The sequence below is a fragment of the Orycteropus afer genome, unplaced genomic scaffold (assembly GCF_000298275.1).
Source record: "Orycteropus afer afer isolate SDZICR_OR568_19922 unplaced genomic scaffold, OryAfe1.0 scaffold00031, whole genome shotgun sequence".
Classification (NCBI taxonomy): Eukaryota; Metazoa; Chordata; class Mammalia; order Tubulidentata; family Orycteropodidae; genus Orycteropus; species Orycteropus afer.
In genome coordinates, this window is record NW_006921618.1 from 12,220,150 (window position 1) to 12,242,649 (window position 22,500).

Consider the following 22,500-nt stretch of genomic DNA (forward strand, 5'->3'; position numbering starts at 1 on the left):
CTTCTGCACCCTGAGCTATCTCCCTGTGCATAAGCAGCCCTTCCTTCTCCCATGATTGTTCTCTCCAGGGCGTGTGTCTACTTGAGGTAAATGTTAACTTTCTGTGTTATATATTTTCGTATAGTTTGAGTTTTTACAACATAATAGAATGTGAGCTTACTGAGGGCAGGCACTGTCTTTTGTATACCATAGTGCACAGTGCTTGACACAAGAGTAGATAATAAATACTTGTTTAATATTACCTTTGTGTAGGGAAAAATATTAGGAGGAAAAAAGATGCAGCCCAGTAATTTCATCGTAGTATAACTCAAAAGCCTTTGAAGTTAAAAAAAAAATAAGTTAAATTGAGCCAAGGACCACACATCCAATGTCAGAATGTTTGTTGTTTTTGAGGAGGTTGTTACCGATTTTATTTATTAAAAAAAATAGAAAGGTTTTTCACTCTGTTAAGTTGTATGTCAGCTTGGCTGGCCCTGGTTTTGAGTGGCTAGGCAGCTGGATGTAGTAATCCCATGATGAGACTGGTAATCAACTCCATGATGGAATCCAGTGGAGCAGCTGAGTAGCTGCCTTAGGGATGTGGTCTGCTTTTACTATATAAGAAAATAGCTCTGGGAAAGGTCCTGAGCTTTTTTGCACACTTGGACCCTGCATGTAGCCAACTCTCCATCTCAGTGCTATGTTGTGTGCCTATCTTGGGAATGTTAATTGACTTGAACTAGTGGCCTGCCATGTTGCTTGATAATTTTGGTATTGTGCCATTTTACTCACCAACCTTGGGTTTGTTAGTGTCAGCAATCAGCAGCTGTCTAAGAGAAGCCTCCAGGTCCAGTAGGCTGGGAGCAAGAGGCAGAACAGAACTCCAAGGTCCAGGGGCTTTCACCCGGCCCTTAGAGCTGGCACTTGAACTTGGAACTTCCAGCCTCCTAAACTATAAGAGAATAAATCCCTGTTTGTTCAAGCCTTGTATTCGTGGTATTTTCTGTTAGACCAAAACACATTCTAAGACCCATTTTCTTGGTACTTCCCAAGAAATTTTTAAATTACTCTCTCAGTACTTTTTTCTAAGACTGTACAAGAGGTTTGAGAATTTCTGGAAGTTGCACAGAACAAGGGGAGAGAAATCCTTCAAGGGGCTGATGTTGAAAGCCATTTGCTCGGGCAGTAGATTAGTTGTACTTCAGGGCCAAGGAATTGAGCACAAGCCACATCTCAGCCAAGAACACAGAAGAATTCTCATTCTGCCTTGTCTCATTCATCTTCCCTGGTAGGTCTGCCCCCCACCTCCAGCCCAGATCATTCTTTTTGTCTCTGTGGAAGCTGATGAAAGAGTTCAGATCCCAAATTTCTATTCTTTCCATTAAAGAAATCCCCCAGGTTAGAAAATATATTTGGCTGCTTATATATCATCTCTGGTACTAGAGAGAGAATGGTTCATTTGCTTGTCTTCTTGTATTTGAATGCATTTTGCTTGCATGTCAGAAATAGTTTGCAGAAGAAAAACTGACCTTGGGAGACAGTGCTTTGGGTGGTGGGGTTGCTGTGGCTGTTTTCCCTACCTGTGCACCTGCACATCTTGGTAGTAACAAACTGCTGCTGCAGAAGGACTTGCATAACCCCTCCATGGCTGCCAAACCAGGGCTTTCTGCTTCTACCCAGTGCATAGAATTATTTGTAACAATGTTTTTTAACAGCTGATGTAAAATTATTGTAAAAATGTACGAAATGAATTAGTTGAGGACACATGAAAATCGGACACTTAGAGGTTCTAACTAGATTAAATATAAAATCTTAGATATTGCATTACTAAATTATTTGGAAATTATGTGGGTTAAAAAACAACTAGTAGTAGAGCCATATGGCTGTTTGCTAAATGTAAGTGTGTTTGCTTTCTGTTTCTATGAAAACATACTTTTAATTTGTGTTTGTCTCACACTGTCTGTGAGCAGATAAACATTGTCAGTCACTAAAAACCTGATTTACTTTTGTTTTCTGCTGTGCCCTTAACATTTTAGGGACCTATAAGCTTTGGTTATAACCCTATTTATATTAATTCACAATACAGTTTGAGTTGATTTTAACCATTGCAGGAATTTGAAACTATAGTATTGTGGGATATAAATATTCTAATAGAAGCATGAGGATTTTATACTTAAATATGTTGTTTTGTAACTTGAAATTTATGTTGCATTGTGGAAAGTAGGCATAACAATTCAAGCAAGCAGTTTATCTAATGTTTCCATATCCAGGTTGTCAGACAAGAAAGTGATTATATATGTGCTTGGATAAATAAATTAGGTATTTAGGGGTCCACATCAGAAACATTTTCCACATTTTTTGCTGAGTGCTAAGTATATTATAAGAAAATGGAGATTTCTCATTAGAAGATATCAAAGTTTCCTCCCTAGAACTGAGGAGGAACTACTGTAAAACTTTGAAAGGCTTTGTGTTAAATTCTAAGTCAGTACCTCTGCTGGCATGTAATGAATTGGAATTTCTTACTAAGGGGATTAGGGTGGATTCCCTGAAGGGGAGTTACCCCCAGGAAAAGGAACCATATTCTTTAAATGTTACTCATGCTGTCATTTAGAAACTGGCTCTTTGGATACTTTGCCAGCCAGTGCGGGTGTATTTCAGTCTTTGCAAATCTCTTGGGGGCCTTTTAGACCTTTATTCTAGCCAGCAGGGACTGTCAACATGAAAACAAGCTTTGGTTTCTCATTTATGGAAAGAAGGATGACTCTTCACTATGGTAAGGGTGCTTTTTATCTTTCTTATTGGAATATTGTAACAGATTCAAAACAGACAAAAAAATGAAAAGCCCATTGCCTCCACTCTCCCCCCTGGTGGCAGAGCAAGTGCGACAAGTGCAGACTCCTCCCCAAGCGGGACGGGGCACATGGGTGAGTGGGACAGGCCAGCGTGAGCATTCTGGTGTCCAGGGTTGTAATCGTTTGTGTTCAGTACTGCACCTGACCCCCTGGGAGCATAGGGCACTAGAGGAAATGTACCTTTCCAAATGTTGTCGTGGGGAGTTGTAGGCCCAGTGTTGCCAAATCTGGTATTTTGAAGACATGTTGAAAATAGGCATCTTCATGTGAAATCTCCAAATTACAAAAACTTTCTTTATATATCTGGTGGAAGAAGGGTCACATAAAGCATGTTTATGGGCCAGATTGGCTTACCAGTTTGCAGCCTCTTCTCCCGACTTTCCTGTGATGCTTGTATTTCATTCCCAATCAAAACGTGACTCTCCTGTTGGGAGGACTTTTCTGCTCGAAAATATCTGGTGGTTGTTGTTGTTGTTAAGTGCCGTCAAGTCGTTTCTGACTCATAGCGACCCCATGCACAGCAGAACAAAACACTGCCCAATCCCACGCCAGCCCCACAATCCCTGCTATACTTGAGCCCATCATCACAGCCACCATGTCAATCCATCTTGTTGAAGGCCTCCCCCTCTTTCGTCGACCCTCCACCCTACCAAGCATGACATCCTTCTCCAGGGAATGGTCCCTTCTGACAACATGACCAAAATAGGTGAGACGAAGTCTGGCCATTCTTGCTTCCAAGGAGCATTCTGGCTGCACTTCCTCCAGGACAGATCTGTTAGTTCTTTTAGCGGTCCATGGTACTTTCAGCATTCTTTGCCAGTACCACAACTCAAAAGCATCAACTCTTCTTCGATCTTCCTTATTCATTGTCCAGCTCTCATATGCATACGAGGTGATTGGAAATATCATGGCTTGTGTTAGGTGCACCTTAGTCCTCAAGGAGATATCCTTGCTCCTCAGCACTTGATGCAGTTCCTTCGGAGTTGACTTTCCCAATGCTACACGTCATCTAATGTCCTGACTGCTGCTTCCGTTGGCATCGATTGTAGAACCAAGCAACGTGAATTCCTTGAAAACCTCAATCTTCTCTCCATTTATCATGATGCTGCTCATTGGTCCAGTTGTGAGGATTTTTGTTTTCTTTATATTGAGACGTAATCCATACTCAGACTGTATTCTTCAACCTTCATCAGTAGGTGCCTTAAGTCATCCTCACTTTCAGCAAGCCAAGTTGTATCGTCTGCATATCTCAGGTTGTTAATGATTCTTCCTCCAATCCTGATACCACGTTTTTCTTCATATAGTCCAGCTTCTCGGATTATTTGCTCAGCATATAGATTGAATAAGTGTGGAGAAAGGATACAACCCTGATGCACTCCCTTCTTGATTTTAAACCATGTAGTGTCCCCTTGTTCTGTTCGAACGACAGCCTCCTGGTCAAGGTAGAGATTCCTCATGAGTACAATCAAGTGCTCGGGAATTCCCATTCTTCTCAATGTTATCCATAATTTGTCATGATCCACACAATCAAATGCCTTTGCATAGTCAATAAAACACAAGTAAACATCTTTCTGGTATTCCCTGCCTTGAGCCAAGATCCATCTGACAACAGCTATGATATCCCTTGTTCCACGTCCTCTTCTGGATCCGGCTTGAACCTCTGGAAGTTCTCTGTCAATATACTGCTGCAAACGTTTCTGAATTATCTTCAGTAAGATCTTACTTGCATGTGATATTAATTATATTGTTCTATAATTTCCACATTCTGTGGGATCACCTTTCTTTGGAATGGGCACAAATATGGATCTCTACCAGTCAGTTGGCCAGGTAGCTGTCCTCCAAATCTCTTGGCATAACTGAGTGAGTGCCTCCAATGGGGCATCTGTTTGTTGAAATATCTCAATCGGTATGCCGTCAATTCCCAGAGCCTTGTTCTTTGCCAGTTCTTTCATTGCAGCTTTGACTTCTTCCTTAATTACCATTGGTTCTAGATCATATGCCACTTCCTGAAATGGATGAAGATCCATCAGTTCTTTTTGGTACAGTGACTCTGTGTATTCCTGCCATCTTCTCTTGATGTTTCCTGCATCATTCACTATTTTGCCCATAGAATCTCTCACTATTGCAACTCGAGGCTTAAATTTTTTCTTCAGTTCTTTCAGTTTGAGAAATGCCGAGCGTGTTCTTCCCTTTTGGTTTTCAGACTCCAGGTCTTTGCACATTTCATTATAGTAATTGGCTTTGTCTACTCGAGCTGCTCTTTGAAATCTTCTGTTCAGCCCTTTGACCTTTTCATTTCTTCCATTTGCTTTAGCTATTCTCCGCTCGAGGGCAAGGTTCAGAGTCTCTTCTGTCATCCACTTTGGTCTTCTCTTCTTTTCTTGTCTTGTTAGTGATATCTTGCTTTCTTCATGGATAATGTTCTTGATATCTTCCCATAATTCATCTGGCTTTCAGTCGTTGGTGTTCAGTGCATCAAATCTATTCTTTAGATGATCTCTAAATTCAGGAGGGATATATTCAAGATCATACTTTGGCTCTCTTGGACTTGTTTTAATTGTCTTTAACTTCAAGTGGAATTTGCATATGAGCAGTTGATGGTCTGTTCCACAATCAGCTCCTGGCCTGGTTTTGGCTGAAGATATTGAGCTTTTCCACCGCCTCTTGCCACAGATGTAGTCAATCTGATTCCTGTGTGTTCCATCTGGTGAAGTCCACGTATACAGCCTCCGTTTGTGTTGTTAAAAAAAGGTGTTTGCAACAAACAAGTCGTTGGTCTTGCAAAATTCTACCATACGAGTTCCAGCATTATTTCTGTCACCAAGGCCAAATTTTCCAACTACCGGTGATTCTTCTTTGTTTCCAACTTTTGCATTTTGAGTTAATCCTCTATGTATTAATGGAATTTTCTTGCTTCCTCCTCTCCTCGGTTCCCTGCACTCCTAGAAAACGTGCCCATCTTGTCAACACATTCTCCCTGTACTGCGGAATCCCCACGGTTAACAGTGAGGCTTTCAGAAAGACCACTTAGGAGGAGAGGGGACAGCTTGGGATGAGAAGGGTGGTTTTGGGCCTTCCTATATTTCCCAAACCATGAAGTTCCTTCCGCGCCCAGCTTAGGCCACCTGTTCTAGGACTGATGACTTCTTTCATGCCAAGATGTTTTTCTACTGTGTTCTTGAAGCATAAACTATATTACCAAAACTCAGCACACCAACACTGGTTAATCACAGACATCACAGGCCAGCTGGTTAAGAATTTGACCTCCAGCATCATCCCTTGCAACTGTTGACAGTACAGTCATGAAACTAAACATGACTAATGCTGGAACAATGTCTGCTCTCCTGAGGCCAGTGTTGTAGCCAAAGGGAGCCAGGAGGAGAAGCTCTAGAATTTAGATTTAGGAAAACCATTGTTTTGATAGGAGCTAATGACTGGGAAGCAGTTGATATACATTTAGGGTTTGGAATTGAGGCATTCTCTCTATTTCTGAAAAACTAGTTCCCTTTTAGAGTGACCTAAAGAGTGAAAAAGAGCCCTGTTGGCACAGTGTTAACATGTGGCTGCTAACTGAAAGGTGCAGTTTGAGTCCCCAGCCACTCCACAGGAGACATATGTGACAGTCTGCTTCTGTAAAGATTTACAGCCTTGGAAACCCTTTGGGGCAGTTCTGCTGTGTCCTATAGGGTCGCTATGAGTCAAAATTGACCCAATAGCTGTGGTAAAGAGTAAAAGTTGGATTTCCCTAAGGCTTTTAGATTATTCTGAAACTGCCCAATTACATGGGCAAATCTAAGATTAACAGTTAATACTGAGCAGCTAAAGGAGGTAGATTAATAGTTTCTTCTTTTAAAAATAACTTTTATCTCAATTATGAAGCCAATAATTTAAAATATTAAAAATATGGTATATGTGTTCATGATATCAGGTTTTAAAGATAAAGAAAGAAGCTCACCACTATTTCAGTTTACACCCCTCAGTCTTTTTCTCTTGCATGCATTCATACTCTTATCACAAAACTGAGTTCATACTATGTGTACTGTTTTGTAACTGGTCTTTTTCACTGGATCGATCGTAAGCTTTCTCCTGTGTCATGGAATATACTTCCTCAATGATTTCATAATAGTTGCATGGGAGTCAGACACATAAATATGCTGAAATTTATTTAGCCAACCTTCTGTTGAATATTTAAGTGTTTCTAAATTATTTTTCTTACTTAAATAAGCATGATGCTGTGTGTGTGTCTCCAGTTCCTCAGAGTGATTGGGCATAGGATTGCTGCATCAACAGTGTGAAAGGGGCAGGGAGGCCACATCTTCTGACTTCCTGAACCCCACAAAAGGAAGACAGAATCACCATCAGTAGCCCAAGACCTATTCCTGAGAGGTCTCCTCCAGCCCTTTCAAAAACCCTGACACCAACTGTTCCTCCCACAGCACCCACTACCTCTCTGCTATGTTTGATAATTTTCTGTAGTGGCACACAGAACTCACAGATTATGGGGTTTATTAGGGAAGCAACAGGCTGCAATTCAAGTTCAGGAACACTCTCAGTCTCTCTCAGCCCATGGTCTCTCAGCCAACAGTCTCTCTCAGTCTCTCTCCCAGCAGTGAGTATCTCTTGGTGTCTCTTTCTCTCAGCGATGTGTATCTCTTGTGTTTCTCAGCTAGCAGTTAGAGATTTCTTCTGCCTCTAGGAGGGCTCCTTTTAAGCCTGGCAGAGTGGCAAACTAACCAGTCCCAACATCAGATTCTATACACCTGAGAGAGAGCGAACTTCCCAGAAAATTACTTTGTGCTGCTCCCAACAGAAATACCCCAAATGGATAACTTTAATAATCAGGAGTTACTCAGTTGCTCACAGCAAATTCCACCACAGAGTTTATAAAGACTTATGGCTAGAAAAGCCACACTATGTAATTTACTACACGCAAACAGATATGAACATCTTAAAGACTTTTAATACAAATTGTTAGATCCAACCATATTTCTGTACCAAACCAAAACCAAACTCACTGCCATCAAATCGGATCCGACTCATAGCGACCCTTCTTTGGGTTTCCAAGGTGGTATCACTATGGAAGTAGATTGCCCAACCTTCCTTCCAAATAGTGGCTGGTGGGTTTGAACCACCAGCCTTCTGGTTAGTCACATGCCTTAGGCACTACGCTTTATTAAAAATACTAATTCTCGGCACTCATAATGGTCTGTTCCATATTTCCCTAAATGGCTGGTTGTGTGAAAGACTCTAGAATTCTTTTTCCACCTCTCAGTGCATTCCTTAATGAAAATTAATGTGTTTACCTTTTGTGTTTGACAGATTATGGAGCAGAGACATAAGGTACTTTGTAATATGGTTTCATCTAGTAATCCAGTCATTAGGCTATTTATTTTTGGACACTTACGCTTTGGAAACAACTATAGTAACCACAGTGAGACCTGAGGACACTTCACTCTGATATTTCCAATACTGTAGTTTAGAGAATATTACTGGAGCAACTTCAGGTCAGTGTGGGCCTCACTTAAGATGATACACATCTACCATATAGACATAGAATACATTTTTATGTGAGTGACCCATGCTGCCTGTCCTGTCAGTGTGAATGGCCTGTAAGGGAGGGAGGGAAGGGAGTTGATGCAGAGGGTAATCGGTATTTCTTCTGGGGACAGAGCTTTGATTTATGAGTGCAGCTTTTTGCACAGACAGCTGTGTGGTCCCTAAACAAGTCTTGTCTTGTATGATTAATGTATACCAGGGGATCTCCTAATGGAATTAGGTACTTACCAAGATGAAGCAGTTGCTCTTCATTCATTCTTTTCATGTGCACCTGCCTTCTTGATAAGCAAACACTCATTTACCCCCATCTCCTACAGCCACTTTCAAACTAGAAATCCGCCAGCCTACTGTAGATTGATTGTTTCCAGAGCCTCATATGTCATAACATTGATCCTGTTCCATTCTAAACACTTAGTAGATAGAATTAGAGACATGACCTATAAGGATTTGAAGAAACCTCAGAAATATCGTCCCCATTTCTGATTTTATAGCACAGTCAATTGCTAGCTTCAAAGATCTTATGGTCTTGTTAGAAATAAGATAAACACACAGGAAAAGCAAACGGCACAAGGTAGTGGTCAGTGCCCATTGAGAAGCAACAACAGTGCTTTCAGAAGGAGAAGGGACTTTGGTCTCCGATCAGTGTCTCATGCTGGAGAGTTTATTTTTTTTAACTTGGTCCATGAAGAAAAGGTAAGATTGAAAATTGAAGTCCATTCCTACCATAGAAATGGTAAAAGAGGCATGGAAATAAGGTGGATCCTGTTAGCTGGTGTGAAGGGTATGTTTAGAAAACCCTTCTGGATATCCCTTGGCTGTATAACTTAGAGATAATATTCTGAAGCCCCTTTCTTTATAGAGCCAGCAGCATTATAAGTTCTGTGTTACAGAGCCTTGGGCATTTCTGTCACATAGCTCTTTAAAGTTCAGAGATAACCAGAAAAGCAGAGATTCCTCGTGGGGCCCAGCCAGCAGCCCACACAGATGTGAGTATGGGGTATGACATACAGAGTATCCAGGGAGCCTGTAGGCACCACTCGACTGTCAGTGGAGGCTTGCATGATGCTATGATGCTGACCCAGTTGCAGCGGAGCTTCCAGAGTTAGATAGATGGAGAAAGAACTGGCAGTCTGCTTCTGAAAGTCAGCCAATGAAAACCCTAGGGACCACTTCACAGCTCAAAGAATGTAATCATGTCATGGATTGTATATGTGGAGATTATTGAAGTAATGTGTTTTCTGGTGTGTTTATTCTTAACAACAACAAAAATAAACTGTATTGGGGGGGGGGAACCCACTATGGTTCACAGTAGTCTGGCCCACACCTGATCCTGGGTATGCTATGTTTCCCTCTGTTGTGCATGAGATCACTATGAGTTGGGTGCCAGCCTGTCGGCAGCTAGACAACAGTGGTCATCACTAGGTGAAACCTTGTCTGTAATAAGGTACACCTCTTTTTCACAAGACTTGCTTCTCGGGGGAATTTCCTGTTAGATGTCCTCTAGTCAAGACTCCTATTAAGGCTCAAAGTCATTGGCATTGTCCATTGGGAGACTTTTCACTTCCAGTGAAGTCACAGTACTATGAGCTGTAGTTCAAGTAATTCACAAAAGATACAAGATTACAAACATTTAGACCTTTTCAGATTCATAAAAACTACTCATTTCTGTTTACAGCTGACTCTTGAATACCTTACTTTGTCTTGCATCTAAAGATATTTTTCCCACTTAGCCTGCCTCCCAGCATTTGGTCAGATAGATTACCCCTTACTAAAATGTTAATACTTTCCTTTTAAAATTAAATAGTTATCAATCATTTACATTGTAATTTTCCTTCGTCTTGATTCAGGAAAATGTAGGATATAGTTAGAAGTCGCTGGTAGTTTGGTAATAGACTTCTCTCACCTTCTCTGTGGGCTGGGCTTGATTCCTGGTCGCGCACCTCAAGCACAGCCACTGCCCTGTGTTGGCGGGGGCTTGCACCTTGCTGTGATGCTGCAGAGCATTCAGCAGAGCTTCCAGACCCATGCACTAGGAAGAAAGGCCTGGAGAGCTGCTGAAAATCAGCCAGTGACACCCTGTGTGTCACAATGGTATGATCTATAACTGATCATAGGGATGATAGGGGACTGGGCCGTGTTGGATTCCACTGTGCAACGGGTTGTGATGAGTTGGGGACCAACTTGACAGCAGCTGACAACAATGACAAGATGCAGTTAAGATTCAGAGTGGGTAAGAGGGATCCTCACCTTTGGCAGTTTGACTTTGAAGTCAGCCTGGGCCATGTGACGAGGAGACCTGAGGAAGCACTGCTGTAGCTGGGTCCCAGCTCTTGCTTGTGAGTTAGACAATCTGCTGGAATTCAGACATTATCTTCACAATTCTTCATTATAAGTCTTTAAAAATTATCAGTAATGTGGTTAGGAAAAGTTTCTGGACTTAATATCTAACATTTTGATTTCATCAGACCCTGCCTTATATAATTGGACAAGAGCAGACATATTTATTGTTGAGATAAATTCCAACTTTGCCATGGGCCTTGTGTCTAAAGTGCTGACACACTGCCATTGGGCAGGCCTCTGTAAGGGTGAAAACGGGTGTCACCCAAGTTGGGCAAGCAGGAAGTGCATTTATTTCCTGGTTAAGGCTTGCCAAAGTTTGGTTATGATCTATCTAGTCTTTTTTTGGGGGGGGCCTGGGATAGTAGCTTTTCTCAGGGAACATTCTCTTTTATCCCTTAACCTTCCGTTGGGTAGGGAAGAGAGCGGGACATAGCTCTGATAAAAGTAGTCTGAGCTTGGATGAATTTTTTCCCTCCTTTCTTTTGACCTGCATTTCCTGAAATTAGTTGCAGGATTATAAACTATTACTCTGCCTCATTTCCTTCCTGACCACTTGCTTCTAATTCAGGTTGCTGCTATTGACATTTTAATACAATCCCATGAATACATTTGAAGATTTTGCATTAACCTCTTAACACCATTTAATCAGAACTTCACATTAATAAATTATATCTCTGCATTTACCTAGAAAGTACTGACCTTCAGCACCAAAGGGTTAAGTATACCATTAAAACAAGTAGCAGTTATCTGTTGAATAACACCCATAGCACTTGACTAGCTTGACTGCAGTCTAATTTACTAATTCACATAATTCTTTTAAAATGCATGACATACATTTTTCTATTAAGCAAATGCAAAATTTGAGATATGTCTTAGAAAATTGTATTATATAGTATACTGCCTCAGGCATTTGACTGCTAACCAGAAGTCTGGTGGTTCAAACCCACCAGCCACTCCTCAGAAGGAAGGTTGGGCAATCTACTTCCATAGTGATACCGTCTCAGAAACCCAAGGAGGGGTTGCTATGAGTTGGGATTGACTCGATGGCAATGAGGTTAATAGTACATTCATCACTGGAGTATTATGCGGTAATTAAATTATTTATGAAGAACTTCTTATGGTGTGGGAAAGTGTTTCTATGTAAACTGTATAGGTGGAACTCTCTCGCCAATATTGAATATATTTACATGTGTGACAAAAGAAAGAGAAAAGACATGGCAAAGAAGTACACCGAGTGTGAATAGGATTCTGTCTGGATAAGAGGATTATGAGTTATTTATGTTTTTATTTTTATAATTTTCTGTTGCATCGCAATTTTTATAATGATTGTATATCACTATTGCAGTGAAAAATAAGTTCAACAAAGAACTGTAAATCATTTTATTGCCTTCCTCAGTAAAGATTTAAAATATAGAGTGAACATTCAAGGTTAAATTAATGCTTTCTGTAGAGAGACAGTGAAAAATTGCCCACCATAAATTTTAAAAATTACTGAGGTTTTACCATTTCACACTTTTAAGTCATTTTACATGGAGTGTTCCTGGAGACCAGTGTTTCTTAAACTGGGGGATGCTGGTGCTAATTCACAGGTAGGCTGAAATTATTTGGGAAACTAATTCAGATATTTACAGAATTGATGGTAGCAGTCATGGAAAATTCTGCATTTTTGTTCTGTGTCTTGTGAGATTATATTATTTTTAAATAAACTCTTTTTTTGTTGTAGAACACACATTAAATTAGATCGTAGTATGCAACTTTTGAATTTCCGCAGTAAATATATCCCTGTAGCTATTTCATTTTATTTTTATGTGCTATTTATCTTTGACAAAAATTTCATAGAATTTCCACATAAAAAAACACATTGTTGTTTAGTCTTCCTTGATCTCTAGAAGTTAGAAATGCTGTAGTTATTTTGCACTTTTTGCTCTCCTAGGTATATACTGTTGTTGTTATGTGCTGTCGAGTCGGACTCGACTCATAGTGACCCCTCCTTGAGTTCTGAGGCAGTATCACTACAGAAGTAGATTGCCCAACCTTCCTTCTGAGGAGTGGCTGGTGGCTTTGAACCGCGAACCTTCTGGTTAGCAGTCAAGTGCCTTAGACACTACTCCACCAGAGCTCACCCCCCAGATGTATTAGTGCTTTGGATTTTGAGATTTTTCTGGGCTCTCATACTTCACTCAAATAATTGTGATTCTTAGTTCATGGTAGAAGAATTGGCTTTTACAGATTTAAAAATGCAAAAAAACAAGTGCACAATTACTGACATCTAGCCTCTGCAGCTTTTCGTTTTCTCCCGTTCCCACCTGCAGCAGCCTGGTCGTGTGGAACTTGATCCCTGGGCATCTGCATACGATACAGTTTCGATTGCTAATCTGAAGAAGCAAATCAGCAGCCATCTGTAAAGTGTGTCAGACCTAGAAATCCTAAACCAACCTGGGAGGAAGTCTAGAGTCCATCAGTCTCAGATGGGGAAACCGAGGCCCAGAAAGTTACAAGCTGTACACACCTTAGAGTTGGAACCAGAGCTGTGTCTAGAACCCAGTCTCTAAACCCTTCACTTAAACCATGCTGAGTCCCTATTCTCATATAAAAACTCACCTTTTCCTGCTAAAAATATATTCTTCAGGTTGTGAGATCAACTTCTTAAAAAAGATAAATTACCTAACACGTTTGCCAGCCAAAATTCTTAACAGGGTTAACCTGACAGCACTGGCCTGTTTGAGAATATATATCCTTTGGTTTACTTCAGGTGAATGAGGGGTGGTGTGGTGATGGTACAAGTGCTGATCTGTAATTGTTTAGAGTAGTTGTGAGAGCACATTGAACTGTAATAACCCCAGCAATAGGGAAAGTGTGGCTTGATGTTGACTTGTGACCCTCCCCTGGGGAGTGAGCTGCATCATGGAACTCAGCAGTGCTGGAACACGGGGTCTCCATTCTGGGCACCCAGGCCCTGGACAGGGGACCTCACTACTGCACTTAAGAGAGTATCATTGATGTTTTATGAGATTTTTTCCCTTAACTTGCTGAGGGTAGATGGATACATAAACCTGCTTTTTGGTGTTCTAAGAGGAGCTCTGGTAGCATAGTGGCTAAAAGCAGTTGACTGCTAACCAGAAGGCTGGCGGTTCAAACCCACCTGCCACTCCTCGGAAGGAAGGTTGGGCAATCCTACTTCCGTAGTGATACTGCCTCAGAAACCCAAGGAGTGGTCGCTATGAGTCGGGGCCGACTCGACGGCACATAACAACAACAACAACAACAAGGGGGGTCAGGCAACATATATTGAGTATGTGCTGGGTATTATGCCGTTGTAATTGTGTGCTCTTGAGTTGATTCCAACTTGTAACAACCCTATAGGACAGAACAGAACTGCCCCAGAGGGTTTCCGATGCTGTAGTCCTTACCAAAGTAGACTACTAAATCTTTCTCCCACAGAGCGGCTGGTGGGTTCAAACTGCTAACCTTTCCAGTCGCAGCTGAGCACTTAACCATTGTGCCACCAAAGCTCCTGAAATTTTAAAAAAGCAGCTGCTATTGAGTTAATGCCAACTCACAGCAAACCCATGTATGTCGGAGTAGAACTGTGCTCTATAGGATTTTCAGTGGCTGTTTTTTTTTCGTGATTTGGGTGAAAATTTACAGAGCAAATTCACTTTCCATACAGCAGTTCACACACACTTTGTCTTATGACATTATCTGCAATTTCTCACAATGCAACAGCTCCCCTCCCACTTCCTCCCGATAGTTACCTCTTCCCTGTGTCCATCCCTCCATGCACTCCTGCCCCCTGAGCTGTCTCCCTGTGCATAAACAGCCTTTCTCCCATGATTGATCGCTCCAAGGAGTGTATCTACCTAATGTAAATGTTCAGCTCATATGCCTGTGGGGTGTGGGTTCGATTCCAGACCTGAAGGGCAGCTAGGGACCGTAGTCTCAGTGGTTCCACCAATGGCTGATTTTTTTGGATGTAGATCACCAGGCCTTTCTTCTGAGGCACCTCTGGGTGGACTCACAACTCCAGCCTTTGGGTTAGCAGCTGAGCACCATCCAGGACCGCCCCTGGGGATTCAGTGCTTAGGAAAACATATTTGTAAGGACTTAGTCTGTGGAGCTGACAGTTCTGAAGAGCATTCATCATCCCCCTGTAGATCATAGTTCATTGGGTACACTGGATTAATAATGCAGTGCACAAGTCTCATCTACCCGAGCAAATTCATCTGCTTACCTGTGAGTTTGTATTCTGATGGAAAAGTATCGTCTAAGCTTCACATGGCAGCCATCCTTGGCTTGACCTTCAGTACCACCCTCTCCCAGACTCATCCTGTCCTTTCTCCCTTTACCCTCAGTTCAAGCCTTCCTCCAAGGCCAAACTGATCTCTCTGTCCCAAAATATCTATAGCTGTTCCTGCCTTTAAGCTTTTGAGCATGTTCTCCCCCTTGTTTAGAATGCCCCCTCCTCCCTTTCCACTTCTTTAAATTCTGCCCAACTTCAGAGCCCAACTCAGTTCCCATCTCTGCAAAGCCTTTCTCAGTCAAAGTAGACTGTGTCCTCTCCCCAGAACTCATGTAGCACGCTCCTACCTGTACTGTGGTGCAGTTCAGCCTCGTGGGGAAGAGAATGGACAGTGGAGCTAGACTGCCTGCATGACTTTGGGCTGTGACTTTTCCAGACCCAGATTTCATCTCTGTAAGATAGGGATAATAATTGTGCTTAGCCCATAGTTGTGTACATTAAATGAGTTAATACGATTACAGCCTATAGAACAGTGCCCGGCACTGAAGATCTCATTAAATATTAGCTATTACAGTACTTCTCCTTGCCTTCCTTGTGTTGTTGTTTAATCATTTTAAGTATCTATTACTTGGCTTTTTGTGAAACTGGAAAGTTCTCCCCTAAAGAAAAGGTCTTGATTTTACTTTTTATTGACCCTTTTCAGTACTACTTGTGCATATAATAGGTTCCAAATACACATTGCTTAAAAGGAAATCTGTTATTGCACAGAAGGAAATGGATGGAATAAAAGTAAGGCATTGAAAAGAAAAGACAAACTTCCGTTCACAGATGGTGTTTTCTTATCATTCTTAGAGCAGGGAATTTGTTCTTTTTTTCCTTGTTGAATCTGATGAGCTTTTCTCCCACAGTCACCAGAAACGTGAGCATCAGTTACCAAGGATGCTGACAGTTTCAGGAGGTTGTCTCAGACCCTGTTTTCTTCTTGGCTGTTGGGGGAAGGGAATCTCAGGCAGTGGATTCTGATCTCTCGGAGGACAGGGTGGGCCATGAGGTGTTGTTACCAGCATACCTCCTATCTGAGGTACATGGGAAGTTCACCAGTGGGGAGGGGACCTTTGCTTTCAACCACATTCTTTCTGACTTCCCCTCCTCCTTTATTAGTAACTCAGAGTCTCATCAACACCATCTTCACTTGTCAGTGTTCAAACACTAGCAAGAAATAAAAAGTCACCCCCTAGTGGTAGTGATAAGAGAAGGAGCTCCGGTGGCATAGTGCATTAGGCATTTGACTGCTAACCAGAAGGCTGGTGGTTCAAACCCAGCCACTCCTCAGAAGGAAGACTGGGCTATCTACTTCCATAGTGATACCACCTTGGAAACCCAAGGAGGGGTCGCTATGAGTCAGAACCTACTCGACAGCAGTGAGTTTGGTTTTATGGTTTAGCGGTAAGGGTTTGGGACCCAGGTGGAGGCACGCAATGAAAAAGGTGATTGTGGATGGGATTCATGGGTATGGTAGGAGCTGCCAGCAGGGTCCTGTGCTACCCACCCGTCCAGTAGCCCAGACCTCAGCCAGGGTCTCCCACAGAGCCCTGTGGGTGACCGCTCCATAAGGAAAACACTGCTTTTCTCCTTCTCCTAGGCTGGAACAAGACATTAAAAAATTAAAGGCTGACCTGCAGGCCAGCAGGCAAGTGGAACAGGAGCTCCGCAGTCAGATCAGCTCCCTCTCGAGCACCGAGCGAGGGATCCGTTCAGAAATGGGCCAGCTCCGGCAGGAGAATGAGCTGCTGCAGAACAAGTAGGTGCTCTTCTCAGGCCCTGGGCCATGAGCGGGCGTCTCACTGTCTCTGTTTCTAGGGATCGGAGCACAAGATTCAAAGTGACAAAGGGGTTCTTTACCTAATAGAAAGGTCGGTGGTTGTTGATGTTTACTCTTAGCTCCTTCGAAGTAGAAGTATTTTTAAATAAGACATTTAAAATATTTAATTTAGTACCTCTGGTACAAGCGTGTATCTAAATTCTGTGAAAACTTATTTCCATCACAACAAACGGTATATTTTATCTTCTCTTGTTTAATAATGTCTCCTAGTTTAAAATAGTTTTTGAGCTTTTGTGCTAATATAAGTAAAACTAACAAGAAGCCATTCTGCCATAATTTGGAAATCTTGCTCCTTTGAGTGAAGGTTTCCAGAGGATTACATTATATTTCCTTTGATTTCTGAAACGGAAAAATGATGTTGAACATTGATTGATTTTATTTGAAGAGATAGGCTAAAAGCCGGCTCTTCTGTGTGAATTCTTGTAAGCTTTCCATTTATTCTGGAATTACTTTTTGACTCAATGTGGGTCTATCTGTCCTTAAAAAAAAAAAAACCCTTAAAGCAGTGGGGGTCTGTAGTAGTGATTACTGTGCCAGGCTCTGGGCTTTCTGGGTTTTCCACGAGGAGAGCGAAGTCTTCATCATGAGACTAGAACACAGCGGGCAAATGACCTTTCCATTGCTTCTCAGCACCATTGGTAGTGGCTCTAGCATTGGTCCAGAGAGAACATCCTAAGCTCACTTCACATTGATGTACAAAGCTGGGAGTGGTAGGAGGCAGGGAAGGGAATATGGCTGAAATTTCTGTCTGAAAAGAAGCATACTTTGACTCTAACCAAGAGATAGATCTATTTTGAGATGCTCTGAGAAAACATCTTACAGCTGGAAAGCAAAGACTGCAGTAGGCTTCAGGATCATTGTATTCAGGAAAAGGCCTTCCCCCTCCCACCCCTCACCTCAGTGTCTGTAGGGCTTCCTTCTGTGCAGTACCCAGTGTGCTCTGGAGCACTGGAAGCCGTTTGTGTTTTACTCAATTTTCTGGGTTACCCTCTGTAAATCATTTATCTTAACAAGGCAGGGGCTAAGTCTGGTTCTGTACCCTGTAAGACAGCTTTATTGGTGTTTAGGAATTGTTAAATAACTGACCATATGTTTTTCCTGGGGATTCTGGGAATTGACGTTTATGATTTGCTGTTCAAACCTCCCATTTACTTGACCTTAAAATGGTAAAAGCCCTGTTTCTCCAGGGTATATGGGGTAGGGGAGCTTTTCTAATGGTAAAATTCTATGTAACAATAATTTCCATGCAGGTTACATAATGCTGTACAGATGAAGCAGAAAGACAAGCAGAACATCAGCCAGTTGGAGAAAAAACTAAAAGCTGAGCAGGAAGCACGAAGCTTTGTAGAAAAGCAGCTAATGGAGGAAAAAAAAAGGAAGAAGTTAGAAGAAGCCACTGCTGCCCGGGCTGTTGCATTTGCTGCTGCATCTAGGTATGCTTGTATCACCTGAGTGTTTAATCCAAGGTTACCTTCCTTGTACCAAGACACATGGAATTTGACGCCTTGGGCAGGATTGAAAATACAATTTATTATGCATGGATGGATTGTTTTTAAGTACTGTCTTATTGCTGGCTTAAACTCCATCTGTGCAACTTTGCAGCCTCTTACGACACCTTTATCTCTCAGTGACCTCATCTGTAAAGTGGGATGAGGGAAATCACCATGCCTCCTGGATTTGGGAGCCAAAATGCTGCTCATAAAAGTGGTTCCAATCATTTTCTTTGACCGATGATTTTTAAATGCTTTGAGACAGTTTGATTTAGGAAAAGATTGATTTCCTTCTGGAATCCACCCCCCCACACACACACACACACACACTTTATTTAGCTATGGGAGCTCTGGTGGCGTAGTGCCTAACGCATCTGACTGCTAACCTGAAGGCTGGCAGTTCAAACCCACCAGCCAGTCCTCAGAAGGAGGATGGAGCAATCTACTTCTATAAAGACTTACCACTTTAGAAGCCCAGTGGGGGTCGCTATGAGTCGGAAATGACTCTGTGGCAGTGAGTTTGTTTTTTTTTCTTTTGCTTTATATAGCTACAATTACTCTCTACTTCTAGGTGTAAAAGAGCCCTGGTGCACAGTGGTTAAGCACTTGACTGCTAACTGAAAGGTCAGCAGTTCAAACTCACCAGTTGCTCCATGGGAGAAAGATGTGGCAGTCTATTTCCGTAAAGATGACAGCCTTGGAAATCGTATAGGACTGCTATGAGTCGGAATTAACTCAACGGCTGTGAGTTTAGTTTCAGTTTGGTCTTGGGTGTATGTATTTCTGGTGTCTGTTTTAAAATGGAAGAAAGGTCAAATCTAGGTTTTTAAGCGTTGCACTGACTGCTCAGGTCTTCATTGGGTATTAGCAGACTGTCGGATGAGCTGGTGAAGGTGGAAAAAAGTGAAACATAAGTTTCTATTAGAAAACATTACATTTGTGGAGTGATCAGAATTGGAGACTTCCTAAACCACTGAAGGGTATTCCCATACGCAGGTATTCCAAAAATGGATCTGTGACTGCCACCTGAATTCCAGCAAGGAGAGAAGATAGTGAAAACACCTTTTTTTTTTTTTTTTTTTGGTGTCTACTTCACTTTACCACTTTTTCTTTGGGTTTTTTGGTCAAGTGAAGTCCATCTCCATGGGGACTCCATTGTGAGTTTGCAGATGCAGACTGAGGGTAAACTATTATTATTTATTTTATTTTTAATTTCTATCCTCACTTGTATCTGTGTGGTGTAATTCAACTGTAATTCTTCCTTGAGTTTTGCTTTGCTGTATTAAACAAGTAATTTAGTTGTCAACCTTTGGCATGCTAATAGCCTTCTTTTGGATTCTAACATTTGTGGATGATTTGATGAATCATCACTTCACCTTTTAGGAAATAATAGTGAAAGAGAACTCTATCTCCTTGTGTGATTTTGTCTTTCCCTAAGCAGACTCTACCTCATGTGGCCCCATCAGTCTCTACTCAGAATCATAAGATCCTTTACAATTCTGCTGAAGATGTGGGCTTTTTTTTTTTTTTTTTAAAGCAATTCTGTCACCAATTTTCCTGGACAGTCATCTGGTTTGCCCTGTGCCACCTTTAATTCTTGTAGCACATACCTTTTTTAAAAATCCACTGAGAAGGACATCATGTCTTGTAGACCTGAGAACCAGTAAATTGGTTTCAGTGCCTACTCTAAGTCCCTTTGGTTTCCAGTTTGGTCTTACCCTTGGATGGTTCTAATTTGCCATCAATTATGTGGGGGTTGTCTTCATGTTAAGTAAATCTCAAGCATTAGGTCTCTCCCTTGACCTTTTTGGCAGGCACAGGACGTCTCCTTTCTACATTGGACTTTCTGAAACCCAAACGGTTAAACAGCCTTGGACTGGCCGTTGCCATCATCTTTTTTCAGTTGTCCTTATAGTTCTGAGAAGCAGCCTACTGCTGCTTCCTTTTTTCTTTTTCTTTTTCTGCTACAGGCTTGTGATTCTAGCATTTGTACTTAGTGACCAAATAAAGGGTGAGATTCCCAGTGCTTGGCTGCTCAAAAGTGAAAGGAAAAAAAGTTTTTGCTCACTGCCCCCTGCTGGAGATGGCATATGTTCAGATCAGCGTATGTTCTTGCTTAGCTTTGTGAGTAGTGCCTTGTTATCTTATCTGGCATTGCCTTGTTATCTGGCATTGCCTCGTTATCTGGCGTGGTCAAAAACTTGCTGGCTTGGGAAGCTGGCAAACCTTTGCATACCTACAAGCGAGGTGACCTTGTTACCAGCATTACATCTATCTCACCTTAGTTTTCTTACTGGAAAATGGGATAGATAGTACACCCTACCCCATAAGGTTGTTCTAAATATTGACTAAAGTAGTATGGGTAAATTACCTAGCTTGGTGCCTGGCTTCCATTAAACACTCAATAAATAATAATTACTATAGATAATTGTTGAATTTATCAAAGAACAAAGAATGAACAAACTGGGCCAGAGGCTAAAACCAAACCATAGAACAGAAGAGAAATACAAATTCCATAATGTAAGTAAGCCTATAGTCTTTTAAATCCTTTATATCTTCCTCTTTTTTTCCCAAAAGGGGAGAGTGCACCGAAACCTTACGGAATCGGATCAGAGAACTAGAAGCAGAGGGCAAGAAGCTAACAATGGACATGAAGGTGAAAGAAGACCAGATCAGAGAACTAGAACTGAAAGTTCAGGTAATGTGGTAGGGGGAGGGAGGGCAAAAGACTTTGCTCTCTATTGCATACCTCTTTTATACTAGATTTGTGCTCTGTACTGCAATGTGGGGATGGTGCCTTTTGGTTCGGGCTAAATCCTGTTGTACCTGAAAATCTCTCTGTGGCAAAAAGATTTAAAGCTCTAATCTTGTCCAGCTCATTGCAAGCCATATTTAACATACCTAGTGTCTTAGTTGAGAGCTCTGGTGGCGTAGTGCCTAAGGCATTTGACTGCTAACCAGAAGGCTGGCGGTTCAAACCCACCAGCCACTCCTCGCAAGGAAGATGGGGCAATCTACTTCTGTAGAGATACCACCTCAGCAATCCAAGGAGGGGTCGCTATGAGTCAAAATTGACTCGATGGCAGTGAACTTAGTTGTTTTTTTTTTGGTTTTAGTGCCTTAGTTCTCTAGTGCTGCTGTAACAGAAATACCACAGGTAGACGGCTTTAACAAACAGATTTATTCTCTCATAGTTGAGGAGGCTAAAAGTCCAAATTCAGGGTAGTAGCTGCAGGGGAAGGCTTCCTTTTCTATTGGCTCAAAGTAAAGGTCTTTGTCTCCTTTCGGCATTTGTGGGCCTGATGATCCCTGGAGATCTCCGTGTGTCTTGGTATCAGTCTTCCCCTGGGTCTAGTAGGTTCTCAATGTAGGCACCCTGGGATCAAAGGACGCTTTCTGCTCCCAGATCTTCTGTGTTAATGGTAGTAGGTCCCTGCTCTGCTCCATTGTTTAATATCTTTTATATCTCAAAAGACATTGACTCAAGATACAACCTAATCCTATAGCTTTTGTCCTGCCTCATTAACATGTTGTTGTTGTTGGTAGGTGTCATTCAGGGCGACCCCAACTCACACCCACCCTGCACACAGCAGAATGAAACCCTGCCCGCTCCTGCACCAGCCTCCCAGGCCTGGCTGTGCTTGAGCCTGTCATTGCAGCCACTGTGTCAGTCCATCTCGTTGAGGGTCTTCCCTTTTTTTGTTGACCCTCCACTTTACCAAGCATGGTATCCTTCTCCAGGGACTGGTCCCTTCTTGACAACAGGACCAAAGTAGGTGAGACAGTCTGGTCATTCTCATTTTTAAGGAGCATTCTGGCTGTACTTCTTCCAGGACAGGTTTGTTCATTTTTCTGGCAGTGCGTGGTATTTTCCGTATTCTTCACCAACACCACAATTCAAAGGCAGCAACTCTTCTTTGGTCTTCTTTTCATTGTTTAGTTTTCACATGCATATGAGACAATTGAAAATGCCGTGACTTGGGTTAGGCACACCTTGGTCTTTAAAGTGATACCTTTGCTCCTTAATACTTTAAAGATGTCATTTATAGCAGATTTGCTCAGTCAGTGCAATACAACATCTCATTTCTCGACTGCTGCTTCCGTGGATGTTGATTGTGGATCCAAGTAAAATGAAATCCCTGACAAATTCAATCTTTTCTC

General features: G+C 41.9%; 1 protein-coding gene across 1 annotated transcript in view; it reads left to right on the plus strand.

Moving 5' to 3' along the window:
- The window catches only part of MACO1 (macoilin 1), an 86,884-nt gene that overhangs the window by 47,826 nt on the left and 16,558 nt on the right, over positions 1-22,500 (plus strand). Inside the window, exons 7-9 of the mRNA XM_007935744.2 lie at positions 16,610-16,768; positions 18,100-18,282; positions 20,917-21,037. Coding sequence (XP_007933935.1) covers positions 16,610-16,768; positions 18,100-18,282; positions 20,917-21,037 — 463 coding nt within the window. The remainder of the gene's footprint in view (positions 1-16,609; positions 16,769-18,099; positions 18,283-20,916; positions 21,038-22,500) is intronic.